The following is a 23,081-nucleotide window of genomic DNA, read 5'->3' as shown; positions in this document are numbered from 1 at the left end:
TTTTAGAAATTAAAGTTTGTCAATTATAAATATGATCCTATCAGACCAATTTAATTGACATCTTCACAATTTCTGGCCTCAAAAATCAAAGTTTGTCCAAATTTAGAGGACAATTAGACTACGGTTATAAAAAAAAATTGTAAGAAAAGTAAGAAAATAACGCTAGGAGGATGGCTCGAACCTCTGAAAAATTAGGAAAAAGATTATAAACCTAATGAACAATTAGCCGATCAAAGATTATGGTCAATGGTGTATGATTACAAAATTAAATGTACAATTAGATAATGATCATACATTATTTTCATTTTTAGTATTATTACTCAAAGTATAATTATCCATTAATTTTTTTAACCATACATTATTAAACATAATCTTTGAGAGTCTAATTATTCATTAAATTTTTTGATCATACATCAATATTTCTTAATTTTTTTTTAGGTTCGAACCCTCCTTCTAGCACTATTTTTCAATTATTATTTGGATCCATCATATTTTAGTGAAAATAAAATAAAAGAAAATAGGAAAACTAAAGATGGTTTAGAATTTGAATAAATAAAAAAATTATAAAATAGAAAAAGAGTGATATATGTCCATCTAAGTCTAAGTCAAACCTATTATAAAAATTTTAAATTATTTAGACTGATCCTTATATGCGATGCATTATTTTTTGGTTTGACCCCAAGAATAATGTATCTGACTTAATTTTTTTTATTTTATTTTGTCTTTCTATTTAGAAGATTAAATATCGAGAAATATTACATAGATCGAATATATTTTGATGAAAATAAAAAAAACACTTAGAAAATAAAAAATTAATAAATTGTTTAGATTCTGAATAAATCTAAAAAATTTCGAAAAAAATCTTTAAAATTAAAAATATAATAAATATTCTAATGCAATATTTTCTTAAAAAATTTAAAACATTTGGACTCATTCTTATATGTGACACATTGTTTTTGGTTTGATTCGAAAATAGTGTATCGGATATCAGGGTGTAATTTTTTCGAACCAATTTTTTACGATAAGTTATCGATTGCAAAGTTTAAAAGCTAAAAAAATTCTAAAGATCCATCATGTTTTGGATTTGGAAAAAAAAAATCACAAACTATTCAGATTTTAAATAAATTATATAAAATAAAGAAAATCTCTAAAAATATAAAAAAAAAATTAATATATCTTTATCTATGTCCAATTTAAAGCTTTCATGAAAATTTTAGAGTATTTGGACCAACAATTATAAGTAACAGTGAGAGAGAAGATAATAGGAAAAGATCCATAGAAGTAATTGCGTAGCCATGTAATATCGAGCAACAGGAGTTTAAAAGATCCATAGAAATCGTTCCACCAGAACTGTGGGGTGCAAATAGCAGGACAAAAAATTACGTGTATCGTATGTTCTCAAAACAGCTGGACCGCCCATGAGATTGAGACTAGCAGTGGGTGGAGCCCACCGCGATCGACCAACCACGTATGTCACAACGATGACGATACGTGCAAGGTCAGGTCGAGCGTACCGGACCTATCCCAGATGGGGGACCACCATACGGGGCAAGACCAGGATCCGACCGACCGCCAGACGCCCGCCCATCCCTAAGCTTTGCTGTTTGACTTTGACTGTTCCCTCCACGAGCGAATCTTACAGAACCAAATTGGATTTACGTACGTTCGTCAACCAGCTCGCATAACTACACGCCTCACCAGTCTGCTTGGTAATTGACGGCAGTCGCGACGGTCCCACAAGTAAGACGAGTAATTAAAGAAGGGTTTTATCCAAAGAGTTACGAAAAATACAATTAACCAAAAGAGAATTGCACCCCTTCAATGCTAAAGAGTCTAATCCTTATTCTAATACTAATCCTAATCCTGATACTAATCGTCGTGACTGCTGTCGTCCTCGTCCTCGTCCTCGTCTTCCTCCTCTTCATCGTCCTCTACTGATTGTTGATGTCGGGGGCACTGCACGCCGGCCCCCGACATCAACTGTAACTCCTGCTTCCCTCCTGCGGCCGGTGTGCCCGCTAAGTCCATAGGGAGCACCGTGGCTGTGGAAATTGGCTGGGCCGACGCCAGATTGATAATCTGAGGCCCCTGCGGAAGCGCCCAGATCTGCGCCTGGCTCGATGGCGCCGCCGCCACGGCAGCCGAGGGTGGCACCATCCACAGCGCCCCCGGCTGTATCGCCATCGATCCCGTTGCACCGCCGCCTCCCCCCATCGCCCAGACCGGGATCACCGCTTGCGTCCCGCTCGCGCCCAAGGGGGCCAGTCCCGCCGGTATCGAGATGGTGCCGCCACCCGGCAGCAGCGGGTCTTGGAGGGGGAAGTAACCGGCGACGCTGCCCTCGCTTCGCGACGGTTGAAGCTTCTTCCGCCGCTTGTTGGGCGCATCTCCGCCGTCCGCTGCGGGGGCGGATGTAGAGGTCAGCGGCGCAGAGGACGACGCCTCGGTGGGAATCTGGAGCGTCCCGCCGACGTTGGTAGCGATGGCGGGGACGGTACCGGTGCCGGTGGCGGCAATGATCGCCGGCTCCGCTTGCTCGAGGAGCCATTTTATGGTCTCGCCATCGGATTTGTGACCAAGCTCGCGCGTCAACTGGAAGATCCGAGCGGCGCAGGCCGCCGGCATCCGGACCCGCCGGCCCCGGCCCTCCACCTTGGTGTGCCGGTCCTTATTCCGTGATGCTGATCGCCGAAGGATCTGGAACGCCCCCAACCCCATCATCTCCATCGGCTCGGGTTTGGGAACGATGAACCGATGGACGGGTATAATACCGGGCGGCGGCGCAGATGCCACCGGTCGACCGCTAACGCTTCCGCCACCGCTAGGCCGGGAGTCGGTCTTCCCTTCTAGCTTCCGGGAATCCATACTTCCTCGTCACCGTCCCTGCACACGGAGAGCTCGTCCTCTTTGCCCCTCCTCGCTGTCCAAAGAATCAATCACGATACCAACAAAACCCTAATAAACCCACCGCGCCTCTTTATCTATCATCCACCACCACTAAACGGCGAATCCGAGTCCTATTCCAACTGGACCCCGCTTCTATTGCACCTTCCACCGTCGGATCGCGATCTGGCCCACGCGTGTTGTCTCGGTCTTCGCCCGAAAGGGTTAGTTCTGGGATTTGGCACCGTGGGTTCCTTTCCCAGGCTCCGCAATTCCTGTAATGCATCCGTGCCACTCCTTCCCTTCTTGGATCCATAGGGCTGGCCCCACTGCTGCCCGCTTTGAATACATCTCGTCTCATTTACGCGGGCATGGGGCCTCCTTTCCGGGAATTTGGGCCCCGTCCCTTGTTAAAACTGCAACTGGAATACACTTAATCTCCTGTCACATTCAACCCCAGAACGTACCCACCTTTTATTGGATTTAAGCGTGGCCCACCAGTGGGTTCCGCGTTTTCCAGCATGGGCAATCCGTCGGGAATGGTTGGTCACGAGACATCTCGCGTGAGGAAAGCTGTTGGGAGGCTCGTGAGGCCGGGTCCCGTCGGCCATCGCCGTCGGGTTCGCGGAGCCCCTCCCGCGGTGGTCCCCGGCTCCAGGAATCGCTCACGCGGGCGGGTGGACCGAGGCGGCCCCCACTTGAGCGGAGGACGCGCGTCAGGGGCGACGTCGATCGTGGGATTTAAAGGCGCGGTGGACCAGGGGCGGGACGCAGAGCCGGGTCCCATCCCCGCGAGGTGTACGCGTCGGTGAGGGCGTCAACATCCGCGATCGGTCGGTCGAAGACGGTGGGTACAAACACCTGGAGCCAACCGGGTGTGCGACCACCGTCCGATATAGAATTGGATTGGGCCTTCACCATCATCGGCGTCAGAAGCTGGGGTCCAGTTTGATATTGGGCACGTTAAATTTGTCTTCGGTGCGTCCCGCATAAAGGGAACGTTTGGATTTGATGAAAAGGGTAGGCTGTGCAATGAGGCAAATGAGCTTCGAGGTTAACCAAGCAAGCGTTTAGATGAATGGCCTTTGATACATACGGCATGTTTTGGAACCCCGGCATGTCACCGCTGACGCCACATGTCAAATCAGAATCGTACCAAGAAGTTGTTCCACTCGTCCCGTCCCGAGAGCTTGGGCGGTGCCGCCTGACGTTGCTCCGCACATCCTGGACGCGGCGGTCGGTCAGAAGTCTCGTCCTGTCCCTCGAGGGTCAGTAGCCACGCACTACCAACCCTCGTGCAATAGTATAAAACCCCGAACCGGAGGAATAGTATAAAACCCCCGGCCGACTTCCGACCAAGGGGGGACAAATACAAAAAAATAATCCACCCCACACTGACTTGCTCGTCGGAGGGGCCACAGTTGGGGATCACCCGACCCGACGAGAGTCATTTTTTGCGGGCGAACGACCACCAGCGAGCGACGAGCGTCTCAACCTGGGAATCGTCATCCAATGTACGAGGACGAGTTGCCAACCACCCCGAAGACGAAAAAGCCGTGGCTCATCATAAACGGTGCCCGGATCGACAGACCAAGGAACGTTGATCAACACCCCGTCACGAGGGCCCAGTCGACCTAGGCGTCCAGCTCAACCAACAAAAGACTTCCAACATCAACCCGTGAACTAAGTCGTACTGACTCATCAGCCACGATATATCTGTTCATTAACCGCCATCACAACCACAAATACTTATTTGTTGGAGAAAGAGAAATTTCATGCAAAAACTTTGAGATGCCTAATGGATGGAAAAAGGACTCAAAAAGAGTGTCATTCAATTCTTAGTTTAGTTGTCCTTATCATGAGGACGTCTTGTCCCATGGGAACATAACTGTTCGACAACCGCCAAATGAGTGAGAAATAAAGCAAATCAAGTCCTTTGGAGCACAGTTATTGACACAAATCAATCCAACGACCAGCATCTCCGGCTACCTTGTCACGTATTAGGGTATCTGCCTTCAACCTCTGGTTTTGTATCTTAACTCCCTTGTACCTACAGAGATAACATTCCAATTAAAGCCAGAAGAGAATCTACCATGAACAGGCCATGGCAGGTTGAGGATAAGTTCAGGACAAAAGGTTACTTGTCTTCCCAGCGTCATGACAGTAGCTTGAGAATTCGTTCCAGGGTAGAAGATGAAGGTGGAGCCATCGATGACTCTGAGCGCATCCACGCCAAGAACTTTCTTCTCATCGTCCACCACCTGTTCCACTTGGCATCCGCAATGGAAATGCCATATCGTCAGTACAAGGTCACTGCAGTACCGCTCCAAGGAGGTGGAGTCGTCGTCATGTCTTTCTCGGTTGTCGATAATTAAAGATGCAGAAAGGGCCATCAGATCCGCCACCCGACTGATTAGGGTACCCAAATTTCGAGAATTCTCTGGACTCGATCACTCTATCGATCGTCTTCATGTCCTCGACGCAGGTCAGGTGGTCCTCGGGCTCCATGAAGTAGTTAAAGGTGACGGAGGGGTTGTCGCCTGGGTTACAATTCTTGAGCCGAAGATAACCCTTAGAGAGACGGCATGGCAACTTCTCACCGATTAGACCACCTTGAAATGTCTTCGTTTCCTTGTTCGGAGGAAGTGCGAGATGGTTCAGTAGCCTGGCTTAGATACACAAGGGTTTTCATGCAATAAAATTCAACCACGGCTTCAATATCATTGCGTGCTTTTACCCTAAGGTAAACTTAATCCAAATGAACACTGTGATATAATGCTCCTAACCCAGTGGAAGATCGGCGATGGTACAATATCGCAATTCTATTAGTAACAGTTAAAAGGACTCGCTCCCAAGCCATGCACCTCGGTATAAAGCCCCAAAGGCTATACTTAGGATGAGTCTCTACACTCTCTAGATGTGCACCTTGGCCTAAAGACCCTAGGCCAGTACCTAGGCTAAGCTTATATGCTTCTTAGCCATGCACTTGGTTTGAAGACTTGAGAGTGGTACCTCGAATGAGTAAGAGTTAAAAAGGACTCGCTCTTGAGCCATGCATCTCGGCGTGAAGACCCAAGGGATGCACCTAAGCTAAGCTTACATGCACTCGACATAAAGACCCGAGGATTGTATCTTAACTAGACCGATGCAATACTCTAGCTAGTAGACTTCCATCAGAACACGCACCCAATAGAAGAGCACGCAAGTGCGCTCTCTAGAGAAAGGCCCCGAGGGATGCCCTTATGAGGGGGGGGCAAATGATAGAGACTATTTTGCCTCATGCTAGCTCATATGTCATTAAGGCCAACACCTAAGCAGGGCTCTAGGTCACCAACCCCAAAATGGTGCCATAGGGCATCCCAATGTGCATCGCATCAATGATTGGTGATAACCGCCCTACCTTATTAAAATCAGAGAATGATAAGGCGGTTCAACTAATCATATCCTAGACCTGTCAATAAGAAGACCTAAGGATCATGTATAAAAAGGAACTTATCAGCTCACGCTGAGGGATAAAAAAGAACTCTGGACACACTAACTTTCGTATAGTTTACACTACTGTCTTTTTCTCTTTGCTGACTTAAGCATCGAAGGGGTCACGTCGGGCAACCCCTAGTGCCGGTCTATCATGTAAGATCATCGGTGGTCAAGAGGTGACCCCATTATCAGGATGCAACCATGCAGCCACGAGACAAACTATCTCTCAAGGACACCCAGATGAATCAGTTTAGAAGGGAACCTTGTAGCCAGAAAGATCCTAGACCATCTACCCGGTCATCCCAAACTGGGTCCTCACTGACAGGATCACTTTCGATCGATCGCCTATGTGGTCACCTCGACAAGTCTTCCACATCAACTAGAAAGAGGTATTTGGATGAGCTTGCACATTCAGTAGTAAACCAACCGCTTATCAGTCCACCGTCATAAAAATATATACCAATTTTATTTTTCAATTAGAGATGTAAAATTTAGAGGATTAAACTTCTTATTTAGGGAAAAGAATTTAATCCCTATTTTTTCTAAGGACTTAACTGAAAGTATAAAAATACAGAGACTAAAATATAAAAATATCGAAATAAAAGAAAAAGTTTTTCACCCACCGCCTCTCTTACGAGGAAAACAGAGGCTGAGTGGCCGTGAGTGAGAGAAATAAAAGAAAACAGAGAAGAAGGAAAGAAAGGAGAAGAAAAATAAGAAGAAGAAGAAGAAGAAGAAAGAGGAATAGAAGAAGAGGAAAAAGAGAAGATTTATGTTATCTGATGTATATGAAAATGACTAGTCACCACTATATTTGAAAAGGCTAAAATATATATAATTCTAAACTGATTTGCAAAACGATCCGTTTAAGCTCTCAGATGGGTAAAAGGTAATTGATATGTTATTTTTTGTAATATGACAGATATATGATCAGTATGACTATGATTTGAATTCTACCCATGCGAGTTATACGTTGATAATATATTTAGAAACTAGTTTTTCTCAACCTTAACATAGAGTGATATGTGTTATAGGATAAGATACATTATCTTAGTCGTAACTCTTGTCACCAGTGGCCAGCAGCTTTTCGTGCTGGTCTTTGGTATCTTATTTGGACCATTGTTTAATTTTATTAATGTCCATCATTAAGTAGCCCACTCGACAATATCTACTGTGACTCTTATCTTCCATGGCTTCGTACAAAATAATCGAAATATTGAAGCATAATAAAGCGTTCCAAGGCATGGGAGCATTCAAGAATACAAAGTTTGCGTCATGTACTATGAACGGAGTACAATTATTGTGAGAAAGAATTCAATTGCAAACTGGTTCGACTATCATGCTAAGGCTTCTTCATCTTCTTCTGCTCCAACCTCTGGTTTTGTATTTTAACTCCCATGTACCTACACCATAATAATAGATGCAGTGGTCAGCTGAAGAAGAAGAAGAAGAAGAAGAAGAAGAAGAAGAAGAAGAAGAAGAAGAAGAAGGTTTACTACCTTCCTAACATCATGACGGTAGCTTGAGGATTGGTTCCAGGAGAGAAGTTGAAGGTCGAGCCGTCGATGACCCTGAGCGAGTCAACGCCGTGAACATTATAGTCGTGGTCGACCACCCGGCCAACTTGGCACCCCCCATGGTAATGGTACATGGTCAGCACAAGGTCCTTGCAGTACTGCTCCAGGGTGGTGGAGTCATAGCTGCCATGTCTTGGCCTGTTGTTCACGATGAAGTTTGCAGAAACACCTAGGAGATCATCTACTGAGAGGATAGAGTACCGGAAGTCCGAGAATGATTTGGACTCGATCACTCTGTTGATCGTCTTCATGCCCTCGACGCACGCCTGAACGTCCTCAGGTTTCATGAAGTAGTTGAAGGTGACGGAGGGGTTCTCGTCCGGGTTACGGTTCTTGAGTCGAAGATGACCCTGAGAGAGAGGGCGCGCCACTTTTTCGAATAGCAGTCCCCCTTGAAATGAAAACTCGTCGGGAATGCTTACTTGGTCGGCACCCTCAACCATGTTTAGTTGAGTTCTTTGCTTGCGAGGAGAGCGGAAGACGCCAAGACGCCGCTGTTTCAGTAAGATTTGGTTACTTGTGTGTTATCATGGTGAATGCCAGTTCTCGGTCATCCAAGAAGTGGATATAGTTTAGATACTGTTAGTGTAGTTGACCAGAGTCTGGAGAGAACCTGGGATGCTTGCTGATCGCCGTCGCCACCAGAGGAGTTGCCGGCTAGAGCAGGGAGGTAGTTATAGCCGGTGAAGGACTCGATGTAGCTGCCCGACCGAGTGATCCCGACGACTTGCACGGAGGTAATCTCCACTGGCTGCTGCGAGGGGAAGATGACGGCGTTCATCGGGTTGTCCGACATGCCTTGGCCCACAGCCGGCTGGTCCAGAACTACCTCAATGCCAAGAGATCTGAGGTGGTCGGCAGGGCCGACGCCGCTCAACATCAGCAGCTGCGGGCTCCCAAGGGCTCCCGCTGACACTATAATACCGCTGGCCGAGCCATGCTTCAGGTAGGCCTTGTGCATGTTGCCCATCTCATCCTTATATATCACACCGAATGCCTGTGGCCTCCTTCCTGCACAAGTATTTGTAACAGCAGCGTCAATTACTAACCATTAGTTCTACATACACACACACACGCACGCAATTCCCACCTCCTTTCTTGAACAAGATCCTCTGTACCGTCGCGCGCAAAAGAACGGTGAGCGTGTCGGGATCGGCATACTGGAGCAGGTCGGCCGCGGTGTGGCGACGACCAGTTTGATCGAACGTCGACCCCCCTGTCTTCGTGCCATACATGTGATCGTACGTGAACCCGTTGTACGGCGTGACGCCGGCCTCCAGCAGCCCGTCCTTGAGCGCCGAAGTCCACGGAATCAGCTTTGGCTCGAACGTCACCACCTTCTCCAACCACTGGTATGACTCGTTCACCAACCGCGCGTCCCAGTCCATGTCCCTCACCTCCTGGGTACTCGCGCGGGAGTAGAACCCAGAGTTGACGCAGGTGCCCCCGCCAAGGACGCGGGCTCGCACATTGATGACGCCGTCCTCGGAGACGAAGGGCTGGGCTGGCGAGGTCAGGGATCGGTCGGCGAGATTCTCTACCTGGAGCTCCATGCGCGATATGTTGCGGTTGCCGTACGGGGAGCCTCCTCTTTCGAGCAACAGCACGTTGGAGATCTGCGACAAAGTCGCGGCTAAAGGGCAGCCGGCGGTTCCCCCGCCGACGATGATGTAGTCATGGTACGACACACGTGGGGCTTGCGTTGCATGCTTCACGAATGTGTAGTTGGGGCCGCCTGTTAATTTAGAGAGGATAGAGACGGAACATATGGTCAGCACAAAGTGCAAGAGGTACACTCACAGTCCAAGTCCAGCTAGACTGAAAGCTAGTACACACACACACACATATATATATATATATATATATATATATATATATATATATATATATATATATATAGAGAGAGAGAGAGAGAGAGAGAGAGAGAGAGAGAGAGAGAGAGAGAGACGGTTGTCTGCGTAGCAGAAGAAGCAATGGGAGCAAAGGAAGACAGCAGCTGAAGCGAGTAATCGCAGTGGTGCAGTCTCCATCTTTGGTTAGGAGCTATAGGAAGAGCTTTGGAGTCGGCTAAGGGTCGTATGTATTATATATAGTGTTCTCATGGGGATGATGGTGCCACGTCATGTTGAACACACTTGGGCAGCACAGGAAGATTTGAGGGACGCTCTACATACACGCGGGTTTACTACACGGCCCTAAATCCGTTGCGATTCGCGTGGATGCTGGCCCCCACTTATCTCAAGGGATCGCCCTCCGTCACGGGGTTGCGTCACGAGTAGAACGCGCGCGTGCACTGAAGCTTTTGCTTGCCGCGCCTTGGATTTATTGATATGTCTTTCTTTTATTTTATATTGTGATGATAATTCACCAACTGAAGTACTATTTCCCAATTGAGATGCATGCATCATAGTGATATCGACTCGTGCATCAAATCTCTGGTGGGGGTTCAACCACCTCCATTAATTTTTACGCACCAACTGTCATCAGAAGATCACATTAACAAGTCAGCGTTTCTTTCATCTCTCTCTCTCTCTCTCTCTCTCTATATATATATATATATATATATATATATATATATATATATATATATATATATATATATATATAGTTGACGAAGGTGTACCAAGTCATTCATGGAATACCAAATTCAAAATAAAATTAAACGCAAGTGTCCAAGTTGGATGTTGCAAGGTATATCATGATGATTTGACTTTGACAAGTCTTGTATGCACTATCTAAATTGTGTCAAACAATGTCCCGTGACTATCCTCCACGCATTGATTTGTAATAAATAAGGATTTTGATTTGGACATTTGTTATTATATATTTTATGTGAAAAATATCAGTCACGCACCAATTCAATCACAAAGTTGACGTCCATGTCAACAGTAAGATGTGACACGTCCTTCCTGTTGACTCTTCTGATTTGGAAGATTGACTATTCAACCATTTGTAATGCGAAAAGGAAGAAGATGTCAGGTTGAGAAAAATTGATGTTACAACGATTTATTTATTATCATGTTCATTATTTCTCGTCAATCCAGACTTTACACATGATTGGACTCTATTGCCACATTACCTACAGGAATATTATCTCTTTAAACTAACTAATAATATTATCAGGTTCACGATTAAAATTGTCTATATCTCCTATTATAATTTATCATTATTTTTTAAGAATCTAACGTCTGATGAAGATTTTGAACGTGCTGTTTTTAATTTATAGATAATAATAATAATAGTAGTAGTAGTAGTAATAACAGTAACAATAGTTTAGTAGTTGTCATTCATAACAAAAAAAATGATATCGGCGTTATCAGGTTCCCAAGGAGACATAACACATGGCCCTGCCTCCAATTTCTCATTATTTTCATGAACAAACTTAATCATTTAGAATCCATCGTGCGCAATAAAATTTTATGATATTAGCGTTTAATTCTCTCACAGGATATTAGCCTGCTTGCTGGATATAGCATTAAGTGCGACATGTATCAAGAATATATTGTCAAACTCATCCACATTTATTCTCATACGCAAGAAAATCCTCCCTCCTATATAAATAGGGAGAGAACAACTTCAATGACATATAATTTCTTCCATAATTTGTATCTTCTATCCTCTTTCAACATGGTATTAGAGTCATCGTCGTGAAGGCCACTTCTAAACCTCTCGAAGTAGAGCAGTCTTCCCGTCGAACTCCATCGAATCTCGACTCCTTCTCCTATTGTCTCATGGATCGCGACTCCATCTCAATCATTCCCCCCTCCATCGCTATTCCTGCCGTGACCGCACCCGGCATCGCCATCAAGTGCAGCGTTTTTCCTTGGCGAAAGGTGGCAGCAATAGCGTCATCTTCCTCCGTCGAGCTCTTATCGCTGCAACGTTTTCCATGAACATCCTCCAGGATCGTTGTGTCGACCTCCTTCGAAGTTGAACAAGGGCCACCACGTTGCGCCCTCTTCTTCTTCCTCTTCTCATCCCTACACCGGCAGCATTCTTTACTATCGTCTTCCGTCTGCCTCTTCCTGCAGAAGCAAAGCCATCTGCTCCTCGCAACCTTGCAACTACTCCCCGGCTAGCGACCTCTCCTCCTCGTTCCCGCATCTCGCTCGAGCGAGAAGTGCCACTACCGTCATCCTTGCCACATAGCCATCACTGCCTTCTTGCAGCAGCAAGAATAATTACAGTTCTTCTTCAACGTTCCTCCTCCAGGATCGAAGGAACTAGGACGAGCAGCAGCCCTTAGTTTCTCCTCTCTGCCCTAGCAGCCCACAGTTCCTCCTCTCTGCCGCAACAGCCGCAGCAACAACTGGGTCCGCAGATGATCCAAAGAGAGTGCCTCAGGTTCCGGGGGGCCGCTCGGGTTTGCCATCACTGGATCCCCGAGTGGGGCCGGTCGGACCCGAGGCGAAGTGGGGGGCTCCAGAAGTGTTGTGTGGGCCCGAACGGGCGGCTCGTATTGTCGCAGTGGTTGGACTGCCGGCGGGTGCGCCGGATGAGGAACGAGCGGGATGATGGCCTGCACCACGTCCATCAGAGCTTGGACTTGACGGGCGAGGTCCTGGAAGGCCTCGGGTGACACAAGCATCGAGTCGGCGGGAGCGCCGTCGGGCAGCGACGAACCCGGGTCGTTGGACATTTGCCAGTATCGTTCGGAGGTCGTGGGGGGGTGTTCGTCACGATGGCCTCAGTGCGGGGGATGTTCCCTTAAGGCTTCAGTCGGGTGCGACCTGTCAGCCGTGGGGTTGTCTGGGCCGCTCGGGTGATCACCCGACATTCTGGGCCCTCCTTCTAGCACCAAAATATTTGCGTAAACAAACTTAAGCCGTGGCCTCTGGGCCGACGCGGCTTGGTTCGGGTCCGGACGACGGGGATCTTCCCAGTGCGGCCCTTGGGTTCGCCGAGGTTGCGGCGGTCCGATCAGGACGGGGTCAGCCGTCTCCGCCGGAGGGGGCTCCTCAGTTGGGCACGCGGTCCATCTGCCGTCCTACACACAGGTCGGGTCGGGAGGCTCGACCCGACCCCTCCGACGATCAAGTCAGTAGATGGTGGATGGGGTAGAAAGAAGAAGAGTTTGAGGTGTCTCCCTAGTGTGTTCTTTTCTCCGTCCCCCTTACTCGTTCAGAGCGCGAGGGTATTTATAGAGAAGCTTGCTGTTGTTTGATGTGCCCGCTTGCAGGGGGTAGGCTGGTAGCGTCTGACATTAGCGTTTGCGTGGCGTGAAGAACCAAGCCTGAGTAGGTGTTAATGCGCCTCAGCCGGTGTTCTGGTCCGTTTGACCGGGCGTGAGGCGTTGGTTGACGTCAGCCGAGTCTTATCGTAATTACTATCCTCATTAGTAACTCAAAGTTCCTAAATCTTTGAGGGAGAATTGATCGGCCAGTTGCTTTAGGAATGCCTAAATCTCCAATGGATTATTACCTATGATAATAATATCATCCACATACACTAGAAGATATATTGTGTTTCCATTTTATTATCGTAGAAATAACGAGGTATCGGACTTGGAGTTAATGAAACTCATTGATGTCAAAAATGAGCTAAGTTCAGTATACCAAGCTCTTGGAGCTTGACGAAGTCCATAAATAGCTTTTTGTAGTTTGCAGATATGTCTCGGATAATGTAGATAAACGAAGCTATGAGGTTACTACATGAAAACATCTTCAATTAGAGTCTCTTATAAGAAGGTATTGTTAACATCCAGTTGTCATAGGTGTCAGCCTTTTGATATTGTCAAACTCAAGATAAGCTGGATTATTGTGGATTTAATAATGGGACTGAATATCCATATGAAGTCAACACTAGGTTGTTGATGAAACCCTTTGGCTACCAGGCATGCTTTATATCTAGCAACGGATTTGTTTGGGTTTCGCCTAATTTGAAAGACTCATTTACACTTGATGATATTTTATATATGATGAAAGGGTACTAGGGTCCATGTAGAGTTATATAGGAGAGCATCATATTCTTCACATGTGGTTTTATGCTAGTGAGGAGATTTTTGAGCTTGAGTAATTGTGGTGGGTTCACTGGCCTTATAGGAAGAGTTCGTTATAACATGTAGGTCAAAAACTTGACGTAGTTTAAAAATATTATTTTTGAAGCATGTTGTCATTAGATATCTAAGGGCTATGGAAATGGTAGGTTGTATTGTTGGTATAGCCAGTGTGAGTCACTAACATTAGCCAAGCCAGTTTATGGCACTTCAATATCACAAGATCTAGGAGAAGATAAAGCTAGTGGCAATATTGATGAGGGCATTCCATCATCAATAGAGGAAACTTATGAAGGGAATAGAGAAATAATAGAGGGAGTGAGAAGCTGTTGAACTGGAGGAGTGCGTTGATCTTGAGGGTAAGGACTAGACGGTATTGTGGGAGCTTCATGTGACGGGATTAGAGAGATATTCCAGTAATGTATGTTTATCGGAGTAGCTTGTATGGTAAGATACTCATGGTTTTGAAAAGGTAAAGAAGACTCCACAAAAATAATATGACGTGATATAAAGTCTTTTTGAGTTTAGGGTTCGTAGCATCGGAAAGCATTATGTTCGAGAGAGTATCCTATAAAAATACAAGGCTTAGATTATAGTGTTAGCTTATGTGAAGCATAAGAACGTAGCCATAGATAACATAGACAACCAAATACTTTGAAATTATGAAGGTTTGGAAACTTGTGAAATAGTTTTTCAAATGATGACTGGTATTGTAGGACTGGAGTGAGCATACGATTAATGAGATAGATTTCAGTTTGAAATGCTACTGACCAAAAAGTTGGTGGCATGGATGCGTGATGTAGAAGTGTGAGACTAATTTTAATTATATGCCGATGCTTGTGTTCGACAGAACTAACTAATTGAAGAGTATGAGGGGGTAACTTAAGGTATTATATACTACAAGCTATGAGGTAAGATGCAAGGGCTTGATATTTGCCTTTACTATCAGAGTAAACTGTTCTAATAGAAAATTAAAAGAAATTCTCGATCAACTTTCTAAAGTTGATAAAGATTGCTAAAACTTCAAATTTATGGTAGAGATGATATAACCATGTATATTTAGTGAAATAATCTACAAAAATAACATAAAATCTGAACTTGTCAAAAGAAGGGGTTGGGTCGGGGCCCCAAACATCGGTATAAATAATTTCAAATGGCATAGAGCAAGATATGAAGGATGTTCCAAAGGTAGTATATGACTTTTATTGCTACGACAAGCATCATAATATGTTATAATGTTATTGGTTTTAAAGGTAGAAAGAGAATAACGAGAAAGTAATTTTTGCTAGATAAAGGACGAGGGGTGACCAAGATGACGATGCCACACATCAACTAGAGCTGCAACTGAAGAGTGAATAGTGGGTTGGGTTATTTACAAAGCTGACGACCACCTATAAATGTTGTCTTTATTCTAGCCTTAGACTAAGGATACCCTGTGCTCAAATCCTTAACAAGAAAAAAGTTAGAAAAGAATTCAATTGAGGTATTATTTTATTTATAAAATTGAGAAATAGAAATAAGGTTTCGTTTAATGTAAGATGCATACAAAACATTAAAGATTGTGGTAAGTGAATTAAGTATTATGGAACCAGTATGAGTAATGGGAATTCCTTTACCATCATCGATGATAATATCTTCATTTCCACCGTAGTTGTTATGGATAGATAAGTTTTGAAGATCGGAGGTGATGTGATGAGATGCACCATAGTCCACAATCCAATTAGGTTGGCTCATAATCGAAGTAGTCATGAGATTCACCTGAGGCCACCGTGATGGAGCATGGAGTCTAGGTCGAGACTAATAGACTTTCACGGAATGTCCAACTTTATAATATAATTGGCAAACGATTCTTTGTTAACTTATGAGGTCAGAATGCTAGATCTGATGATAAATGAAGTTGCCACCTTGATAGTTATGATTGAAATGTTGATGACATAGATAAGGGGGGGTTTGTTTGAGACCCATAAGTTCAAGAGACGACATAGCCAAACCTTTATTGATATTTTTATTGTATTAGTTACTCTTCCTCCTTTATTTTTGACTGACTTGAGTTGTGATGGTTGGTCCGGCAACTTATCCTCATGCTTTAAATACATCTCATAGTCTATCAGCTTGTCATAGAGTTCTTCGAATGATATTGGTGAGTCGCATATTCGAATTGTTGTTGCTAGTTCCTTATACTCATCTCCTAGACCATTCAGGGTATGAACTAGGACTTCTTCATCACTAAGTGAATGACCTATCAAAGCCAAGTCATCGATGATAACTTTAATATGTTATAGATAATCAACAATAGTACTTCCCTCTTGTTTCATTTTTATTAAATTTGATAGAAGATCAAGCATGCAAGTACACGAGCGATTTGCCAATATGGTTTGCAACTTGTACCAAGCTTCTGTAACAGTCATACAAGAAGATATCAGTGGGGCAATGGATCCAGCGACATAGACTTGAATAGTTTAAAGGATGAGATAAGTTTGCTGAAACTGAGAGAACCATCGACATAGCCTGGTAAATTATATCAAAATAGAATATTAGAAAGCACATGTTGGATATAATATTTTATTTATATATGTTGAAAGAAAAGGTTTTTCTTTAACTGTCTAACAATTTTCTCGTACAGTAAAAAAAAAAAAAAAAGTCTTATCTGCTATCAAATACTTCGTGATATATAATAGCGTGGCTATCTCCTCATCAAGTTCCTTTCTTATTCTAAACCACACACATTCACGTGATAAGAAGCATGGCCAATTCATTAATGCAAGACAGGAGTGTCTGACTGTGACAGAAGTAGGCGACCAAATACAGGCAAGTCGTCTCTTCCAAAAATTATCTCGTGCTCTCCTACACACTTGTCTCGCGAGTCCAATAAGTGAAGGCCGGCATGCCACATCAGACGAGAAGAAAATTCTGGATACAGAATCCTGTCCTATGTATGTTGTAATTTAGATTGGTGGATGGCATTGAAATATAAAACACTTGAATAATAATCATCCAAGAGAGGCTCGTCATAGAATTTGAAGTATCATCGTTCGGGAAGAAGCACTAAAGACTTCACAAAAAACTTAATGTTATCTCCCTTGTGTACTTGTAAGGGACATCCGTTTTCTTGCTGATGACACGTTTTCTTGAGCAGATAACTAAGTACAGCTTTCGTTAAATGAAATATTGTTCTCCCACTTCAGAACCATCGCCATCGGACAGACTTGTCGACCACAGATGGCAGTTCAATCACCTCTATTAATTTGCACGAACCAACTGCACTGCGATCTCTGCAATTAAGTGTAGAAGATATTTCGGGCAGTGAGGTCACTGTCAACAGACAAAATATACGGCTCCATATTGATTAAAGACTAAATCGAATTGAAGGGATAGCGAGTTGTGATAGGGGTAAAAACAAATTTAACGTAACACACCATGACACCCGTCACACTTACGACACATTGCCCTAGGAAGTGGGCATTAACGCCGATTTGACATGCGCCGATGTCACCCGCTCCCGGTCAACGACTCCACCGTCTGACCCCGCGCGCTCGGCCGAAGCAGAGAAAGACATCAACCTAGGCTCGCCCATACCCTGCGGTGGTTCGGTCCTATACGCTACTCCGACGGTAATGTCAGACGCCATCAGAGGTACAGCTCTGCCCCGGTAGGCGGGCACATCAGGTAACATCAAACCCAACTACAAATACCCTAGAGTTCTAAATGAAGACGGACGGGCAACTCACAACACGAGCATCCCCTCTCCCATCATCCTCTTCACATCACTGACTTGATCGTCGGAGGGGTCGGGCCGAGCTTCCGACCCGACCTTCGTGCAGGTGCGAGACGGGGTCGCCGCCTCCCTGACGCTGCTGCAGAGCTCCTCCCTGACGGAACATCCGGATCACCATGGTCGGTCGCCAAGAGGACCCAAGGCACGCTGAGCAGGATCCCCGCCATTCGGACCCCCGAACAAGCCGCGTCGGCCCCGAGGCCACGGCTAAAAAAAAGTTATTTACCATAACAAGTTGGATGGACAGCGCTGCAAAAGAGAAATGCCTCTTGGTTCTCCATGGAACCGCCGAACTGAAGTTAACTACGTACGCCATGATGTGGCCATGACATGCAACAGGTCTAACACGAGGAAGGGTGTTGATGTAGCTCACGTTCATGCCTGTCGTCCAGTCGATCGAGAGACAGAATTGCATCTCACGACTGGCTCAGTTTGGTTGTCCAATAAGTCTAACAGCAAAGGAAGGTCCGACAGAGCTTTCAGAACCACAGGTCGTTTCATTGATGACGAGGAAAGCCGAATACAAGTCAATGCATTTGGTACGTAAATGATGGGATCCACACACACCTCCAACTTGTGACGACCGTCTTCATGCTCGGACTTACCAAGTTGAATGAATCCATTGAGTTCTGGAGGTCTCTTGGAAAGCAACAGATCTCAATTACCTAAAGAGTTCATGATTCCTATAGATACTGTGACTTGGAAGGATTAGTTATTACCTGACTCTTCCTATGCTTATGATGAATATGAGGTTAATCTTCTCGCCCATCTCTATCCTGATATCACATATGAATATCTTCAGACACTTGTGCATGGAAAGTTGGTGGAGAGAGAGAAAGAGAGAGAGAGAGAGAGAGAGAGAGTACTCTACTCCTTGTTCTTATCAGTACGTCTCCTGCTGGCCACCATGCAAGTGCCACACAGTTCTGGCATCTTCCACCATCTCCCACTTGTTCAACGCCATGGCCACAACGCTTTCAAGTGTTACAATACCCAACTCACTTATCACTGTAGTAACAATCATGGGACTCTTACTGACCCCTCCAAAGATGTGTGGTAAGAAAAAAAATATTTTTTTTGAATATTTATTTTACTAAATGTTGGTAAGAGGTAAAGTACCATATAATTAAAAATGATTACACGTAATTGTTCGCATGACAAGAAGGTTACAATGAAACAGTAGACAATCCATGGCGAAAGAAGAGAGTTCCCAAAAACAGTAGAGCAATCACAGATTCAAATACCTTAATATAAAGAAGTCCATACAAAAGCTCCTCATTTTAACTAAAGATTGATGGAAAAAAGAAAGAGATTTATGGACACTGCATCAAATTCGAATGGCCATCCATATCTTTCCATATTTTAATCTACAAGTTTAAACCCTGGTGCTACAGACCTTTCCCTGCCGAAAACCCTTGGGACATATCAACACAGAGTCGATGCAAAGGCCACCTTTTGTATGCGTGCAATCGATTTGTGTCATCGAGAACTTGAGTTTAGTTGCAACATTGCATCTGTCTGCCACAAAGTCTCCTGCATAGTAAAGGATCCAGCTCCCAGGATCGCCTAAATAGCACTGAGATAGAGTCTGCTGACTGTTCGATGTCGATAGCTGGAATCGCACCGGTTTCTTGTCCCAGCCATGAATGTGCTCGGAGCTACAAATCCGACGACCAAAACGCTTGGAAGCTCGACCCAGGTGGAGCCGAAAGAAGAGGCTGTAGGTACCGGCCGGGAAGCAGAAATCAATTTCCCCATCCACCTCAAACCACCAAATTTGCTTAAGGTATGCAATCATGTGGAACCTGCAAATGAAAACATTCGATACGATGGTCACTTCCTTTTTCTTTTCTTTAGCTCAATGTGTTTACAACAATTGTATTATTATTTGATTTCTAAAGATTAGAAATGTTTCCGAATGCAAGTCCCTACAAAGATTGAAACTACGTTTAGACATTTGAACACCAACCAATATCAGAAATCAAAATTTGTTGAGCTATAGATAATCAAGTATTGATTCAAAACTAGTAAACCGATTCCAAGTAGCTACAGCACATACCTGACTAGAAATGAACTACATGTATCACAGAGCTGAGAAGGACTTCGACTATGTCAATTCAATGTGAAGATGGGATATGTGCCACCTATCGGACACTACTCTTCTCGGTGGGAGGGTGGTGACCTCTAAGAGAAGATGAGAAGGGTGAGAGGTTACTATCAACTAATATTTACATGTTATGATGCCACATCTTAATCTGTCTATGCTTAACATCAAAAGTATGATAAAAATGGATGCCAACACTCCAACTAACACTGCTCTCCTAACCCTCTATTGCTTGGCCAAACAGTCCTTAAACCTTCGATTTACATCTTCATCTACAGAGAGTCATTAAATTCACAGTTCTTTCTCTAAAAATAGTAAATAGTAGATGACTGCATGACACAGTCGAGAGGGACCTTGATCATGTCAAATCAGTGTTGACACGTTAACAACTTACAATTTATGACATATCTACATCGTTAGAGAATTATTAAGTTTAATAGTTACATCGTGACAAGGACTGATCAGGCAATCAAAAACTTACTGCAAAATAATCGGGATTCAACGGAACAAAAAACCATTCAGCTGATCATCTTACTCGAGAATTAAATGATGCAGCAGTATGTCATGAGAGGACTTAGCATTATGAAAAGGTAGAGGCCAAATTTCAAATATCTCTTAAGTCAAAGACAACAATACCCACTCCATTTTTCAGGATAGCTAGAGTGTGGTTGCAAAAATGCAGTCTAAAAACTGCTTTAGGATCTGATTTCATGGAAGCTATTTGCAATGGCTTCAAAACTCCTCTCTTTTACTTTTCAGCAAAAAGGTAATTGTCTGCAGCAGATTGCTGTATCGATGAAGAACCTTCCTATCACTGTCTCACTTCATTAAGAACAAAATCAAGAAACAAGCCCGATAAAAAGCTCAAACGAACGTGTAAACAAGAAAAAGGAAGGAGCTGTGCAGTGAAGATACAAAACACTTACAAGCAAATAAACATATAAAATTTAAAGGATTAGTCAAAGAGGGAAATGTTACAAACAAGTTGGGCCTCACTCCCACAATTATAAGTGCCGCATGACCATGAAAAATGTGGCTCAATGTGAAAAATAGAATCCGATAGATTAATTAGCTTATCTACTTTATTGAACTTAAACCATCGACCAAAATGCTCAGGTTAAAATTAATAGTAATGCACCCATAAGACCCTTTAAGTATATCATAGTCTTGTCCACTTCCGATGTAAGACTAATCGAGATGTTACAAATGCTATACCTCCAAAGCCAATCAACAAGGCCTGTTATTCCTTTGCAAGAAACCACTGCCATGTTCAAAGAGTCCTAAAGAACCTGTATCAACAGATTTAAATTCTACAGAACCTTGCTAAGATTGCTTAAGACACAAAAACTTCAAGAGCAAAAACAAAAATCCACAACAAGCATCTTGGCACATTACAGTGATATCAAATGACAACTGCAGACCTATGTACAATTCTTAGCATTTAAGAGATCTTAGAACATATGCCTGTCAATGATTTAAAGACCGTTGATTTGTGCCACCCAAATTGTGGGTCTTTTGGATGAGAAAATTCACACATGTTAAGCAAAGTTAAAACTCTATTCTGCAGTAAAGGCCAACACACCAAAAATACTACTGTAAGTATATAGACAAGATCTAATACCTAGATTCTTCGGTGGGAAGGTATTTCCAGTATCTCCTGTCATCGATTCCCGTGATCAGCAATGCCTTTGAGGAAATGGACAAGCAAATTCCACCGCTGCTCTTCTCCAGCCAGAATTCCTAAGTCACCACGTTTCGAAGCTAACGTTAGATGAATTCCCAAGAAAGCACCATAGCTCGTTCCACTACTAATTATCTCCATTTCTTTCCAGAGTTAAACAGGGTAACCCCACCCGAATCCTAAAGATTATTTCATCTCGATCTTAAAATTGAATGATCTGAGCACGAAAATGCCATCTTTAACATCAAAAACACCGATTCTTACTATCCTGTTCATATAATTCGAAGAAAAGGAGATACCTTGGTGCCCCCATCGAAGGGGTTCGGCCGGCACAACCGCGCGTAGATCTCCTTCTTGCAAAGACTCGTCTTCTTGCACGGGCTCTTCTCATCGGAGGCCAATTCCATCAAATGCCCGTAGTTCTTGGGTAACTTCGTCTCCCACACGAAGTCCGCCGACGCCGCCCCTCGGAACGCTCGGCTGAGCCGCGCGGCGCGGCATATCTCCAGCGGGTCGAGGTGAAGCATCACCTCCGCGACGCAGTTCTCCGGCAGGTACCCGAGCCCCGTGTCGTGGCCTTCCGCCTCCCTCTCCGGGCCCATGATGCTCGAAATCCACGAACCCATCAGCCAGATCAGTGGTACCACCTCCAAGAGGGAAGAAACACACGAAGCAAACAAATCCGACCAATTCCCAACCCCAATGGCAGCGGTCCGAGCAGGGCGCTCACGGAAAGACGAGGGCTTTCGAGGACAAGAGCAAGGAGGCAGGAACCGGAATCGATTCGCGATCTATCAGTCGCCGTTGCTTTGTTGTTCGATTCGATGCTTTGCTTTGAAACGCCGAAAGAAGCCGAAGGGATTTAGGCTACGAGCTGTGACTGTCAGAAGAATAGCGCATCTATCTATTGAAATGCTGGCGGGCAGCCCGAACACAAAGTGGCGGGGCCGGCCCTGCTCTAGTCTAGTGTGAAAGCCAAGATAAAGACGACAGAATCCACGGCATGCCACGTTGGATTCGGAAGCCGGGAGGAAGAAGACGGAATCCACGGCGTGCCGTGGCGGCGGTGTGACGTGTACTGGCGAAAGTACTGTTTACAGGTTGGCAAAAGACTGATGTTTTGCTTACTTACCAATAATCCACGACTCACTCAGCCACTCGAGCTGTCATTGGACATCGTACGTAGACCCGGAGATCACACGTCAAGTGGGGGAAAGAGCCAGCGACAAACAGCCAGGAAACTGTGTTCGTTCGACAGCAATCTGTGTCTTCTTCCCCGGTCATTGTTTGCTTCCGACGGATTGCTGCGCCACGTGTAGACCACAGGGTAGGGTAATCAGATGCCGTTGTACCAAAGATCACACGAGCACAAGGAACAGCACTTGCAAGCCAATGCATCACCCATGTCCGAGGGAAGACGGTAGGGTTCTTCATACTTGGATAACAAGCCATGAACAAGGATTAAAAGTGCAGACAAGTAGGGAAAAAGGATTAAATATTTCATTTGGCAGCATACTTTTGCCCACAAAGCCATGCATCAGTTTCTCCTCTCCAGGCCTTTGGTGTTCCCCTGTTTAGTGTGTTTAAGG

General features: G+C 44.7%; 3 protein-coding genes across 3 annotated transcripts; all 3 read right to left on the bottom strand.

Annotated features, from left to right (window-relative positions):
* Nucleotides 1-1,753: 1,753 nt before the first annotated feature.
* On the bottom strand, nt 1,754-3,165 carry LOC135638120 (transcription factor PCF2-like). The gene has a single exon (XM_065151083.1). It carries the CDS (start codon nt 2,863-2,865, stop codon nt 1,870-1,872), a length of 996 nt encoding a protein of 331 aa, XP_065007155.1. The 5' UTR covers nt 2,866-3,165; the 3' UTR covers nt 1,754-1,869.
* A 4,413-nt stretch (nt 3,166-7,578) lies between these two features.
* LOC103984331 (protein HOTHEAD-like) lies at nt 7,579-9,985 on the bottom strand. The gene is made up of 5 exons (XM_009401820.3): nt 9,886-9,985; nt 9,028-9,672; nt 8,551-8,948; nt 7,860-8,431; nt 7,579-7,763 (listed from the first exon to the last, which is right to left on the bottom strand). The coding sequence occupies exons 1-5, from the start codon at nt 9,965-9,967 to the stop codon at nt 7,703-7,705; spliced, it is 1,758 nt and encodes a 585-aa protein (XP_009400095.2). The 5' UTR covers nt 9,968-9,985; the 3' UTR covers nt 7,579-7,702.
* An 8,942-nt stretch (nt 9,986-18,927) lies between these two features.
* LOC135638162 (F-box protein PP2-A13-like) lies at nt 18,928-22,497 on the bottom strand. Its single transcript, XM_065151141.1, has 3 exons — nt 21,792-22,497; nt 21,433-21,551; nt 18,928-19,512 (listed from the first exon to the last, which is right to left on the bottom strand). Exons 1-3 carry the CDS (start codon nt 22,116-22,118, stop codon nt 19,083-19,085), a joined length of 876 nt encoding a protein of 291 aa, XP_065007213.1. The 5' UTR covers nt 22,119-22,497; the 3' UTR covers nt 18,928-19,082.
* Nucleotides 22,498-23,081: the final 584 nt, after the last annotated feature.

Source organism: Musa acuminata, chromosome BXJ3-5 (assembly GCF_036884655.1).
Source record: "Musa acuminata AAA Group cultivar baxijiao chromosome BXJ3-5, Cavendish_Baxijiao_AAA, whole genome shotgun sequence".
Classification (NCBI taxonomy): domain Eukaryota; kingdom Viridiplantae; phylum Streptophyta; class Magnoliopsida; order Zingiberales; family Musaceae; genus Musa; species Musa acuminata.
Note: the sequence above shows the minus strand (reverse complement) of the source record. Positions and strands in the feature narration are given on the sequence as shown.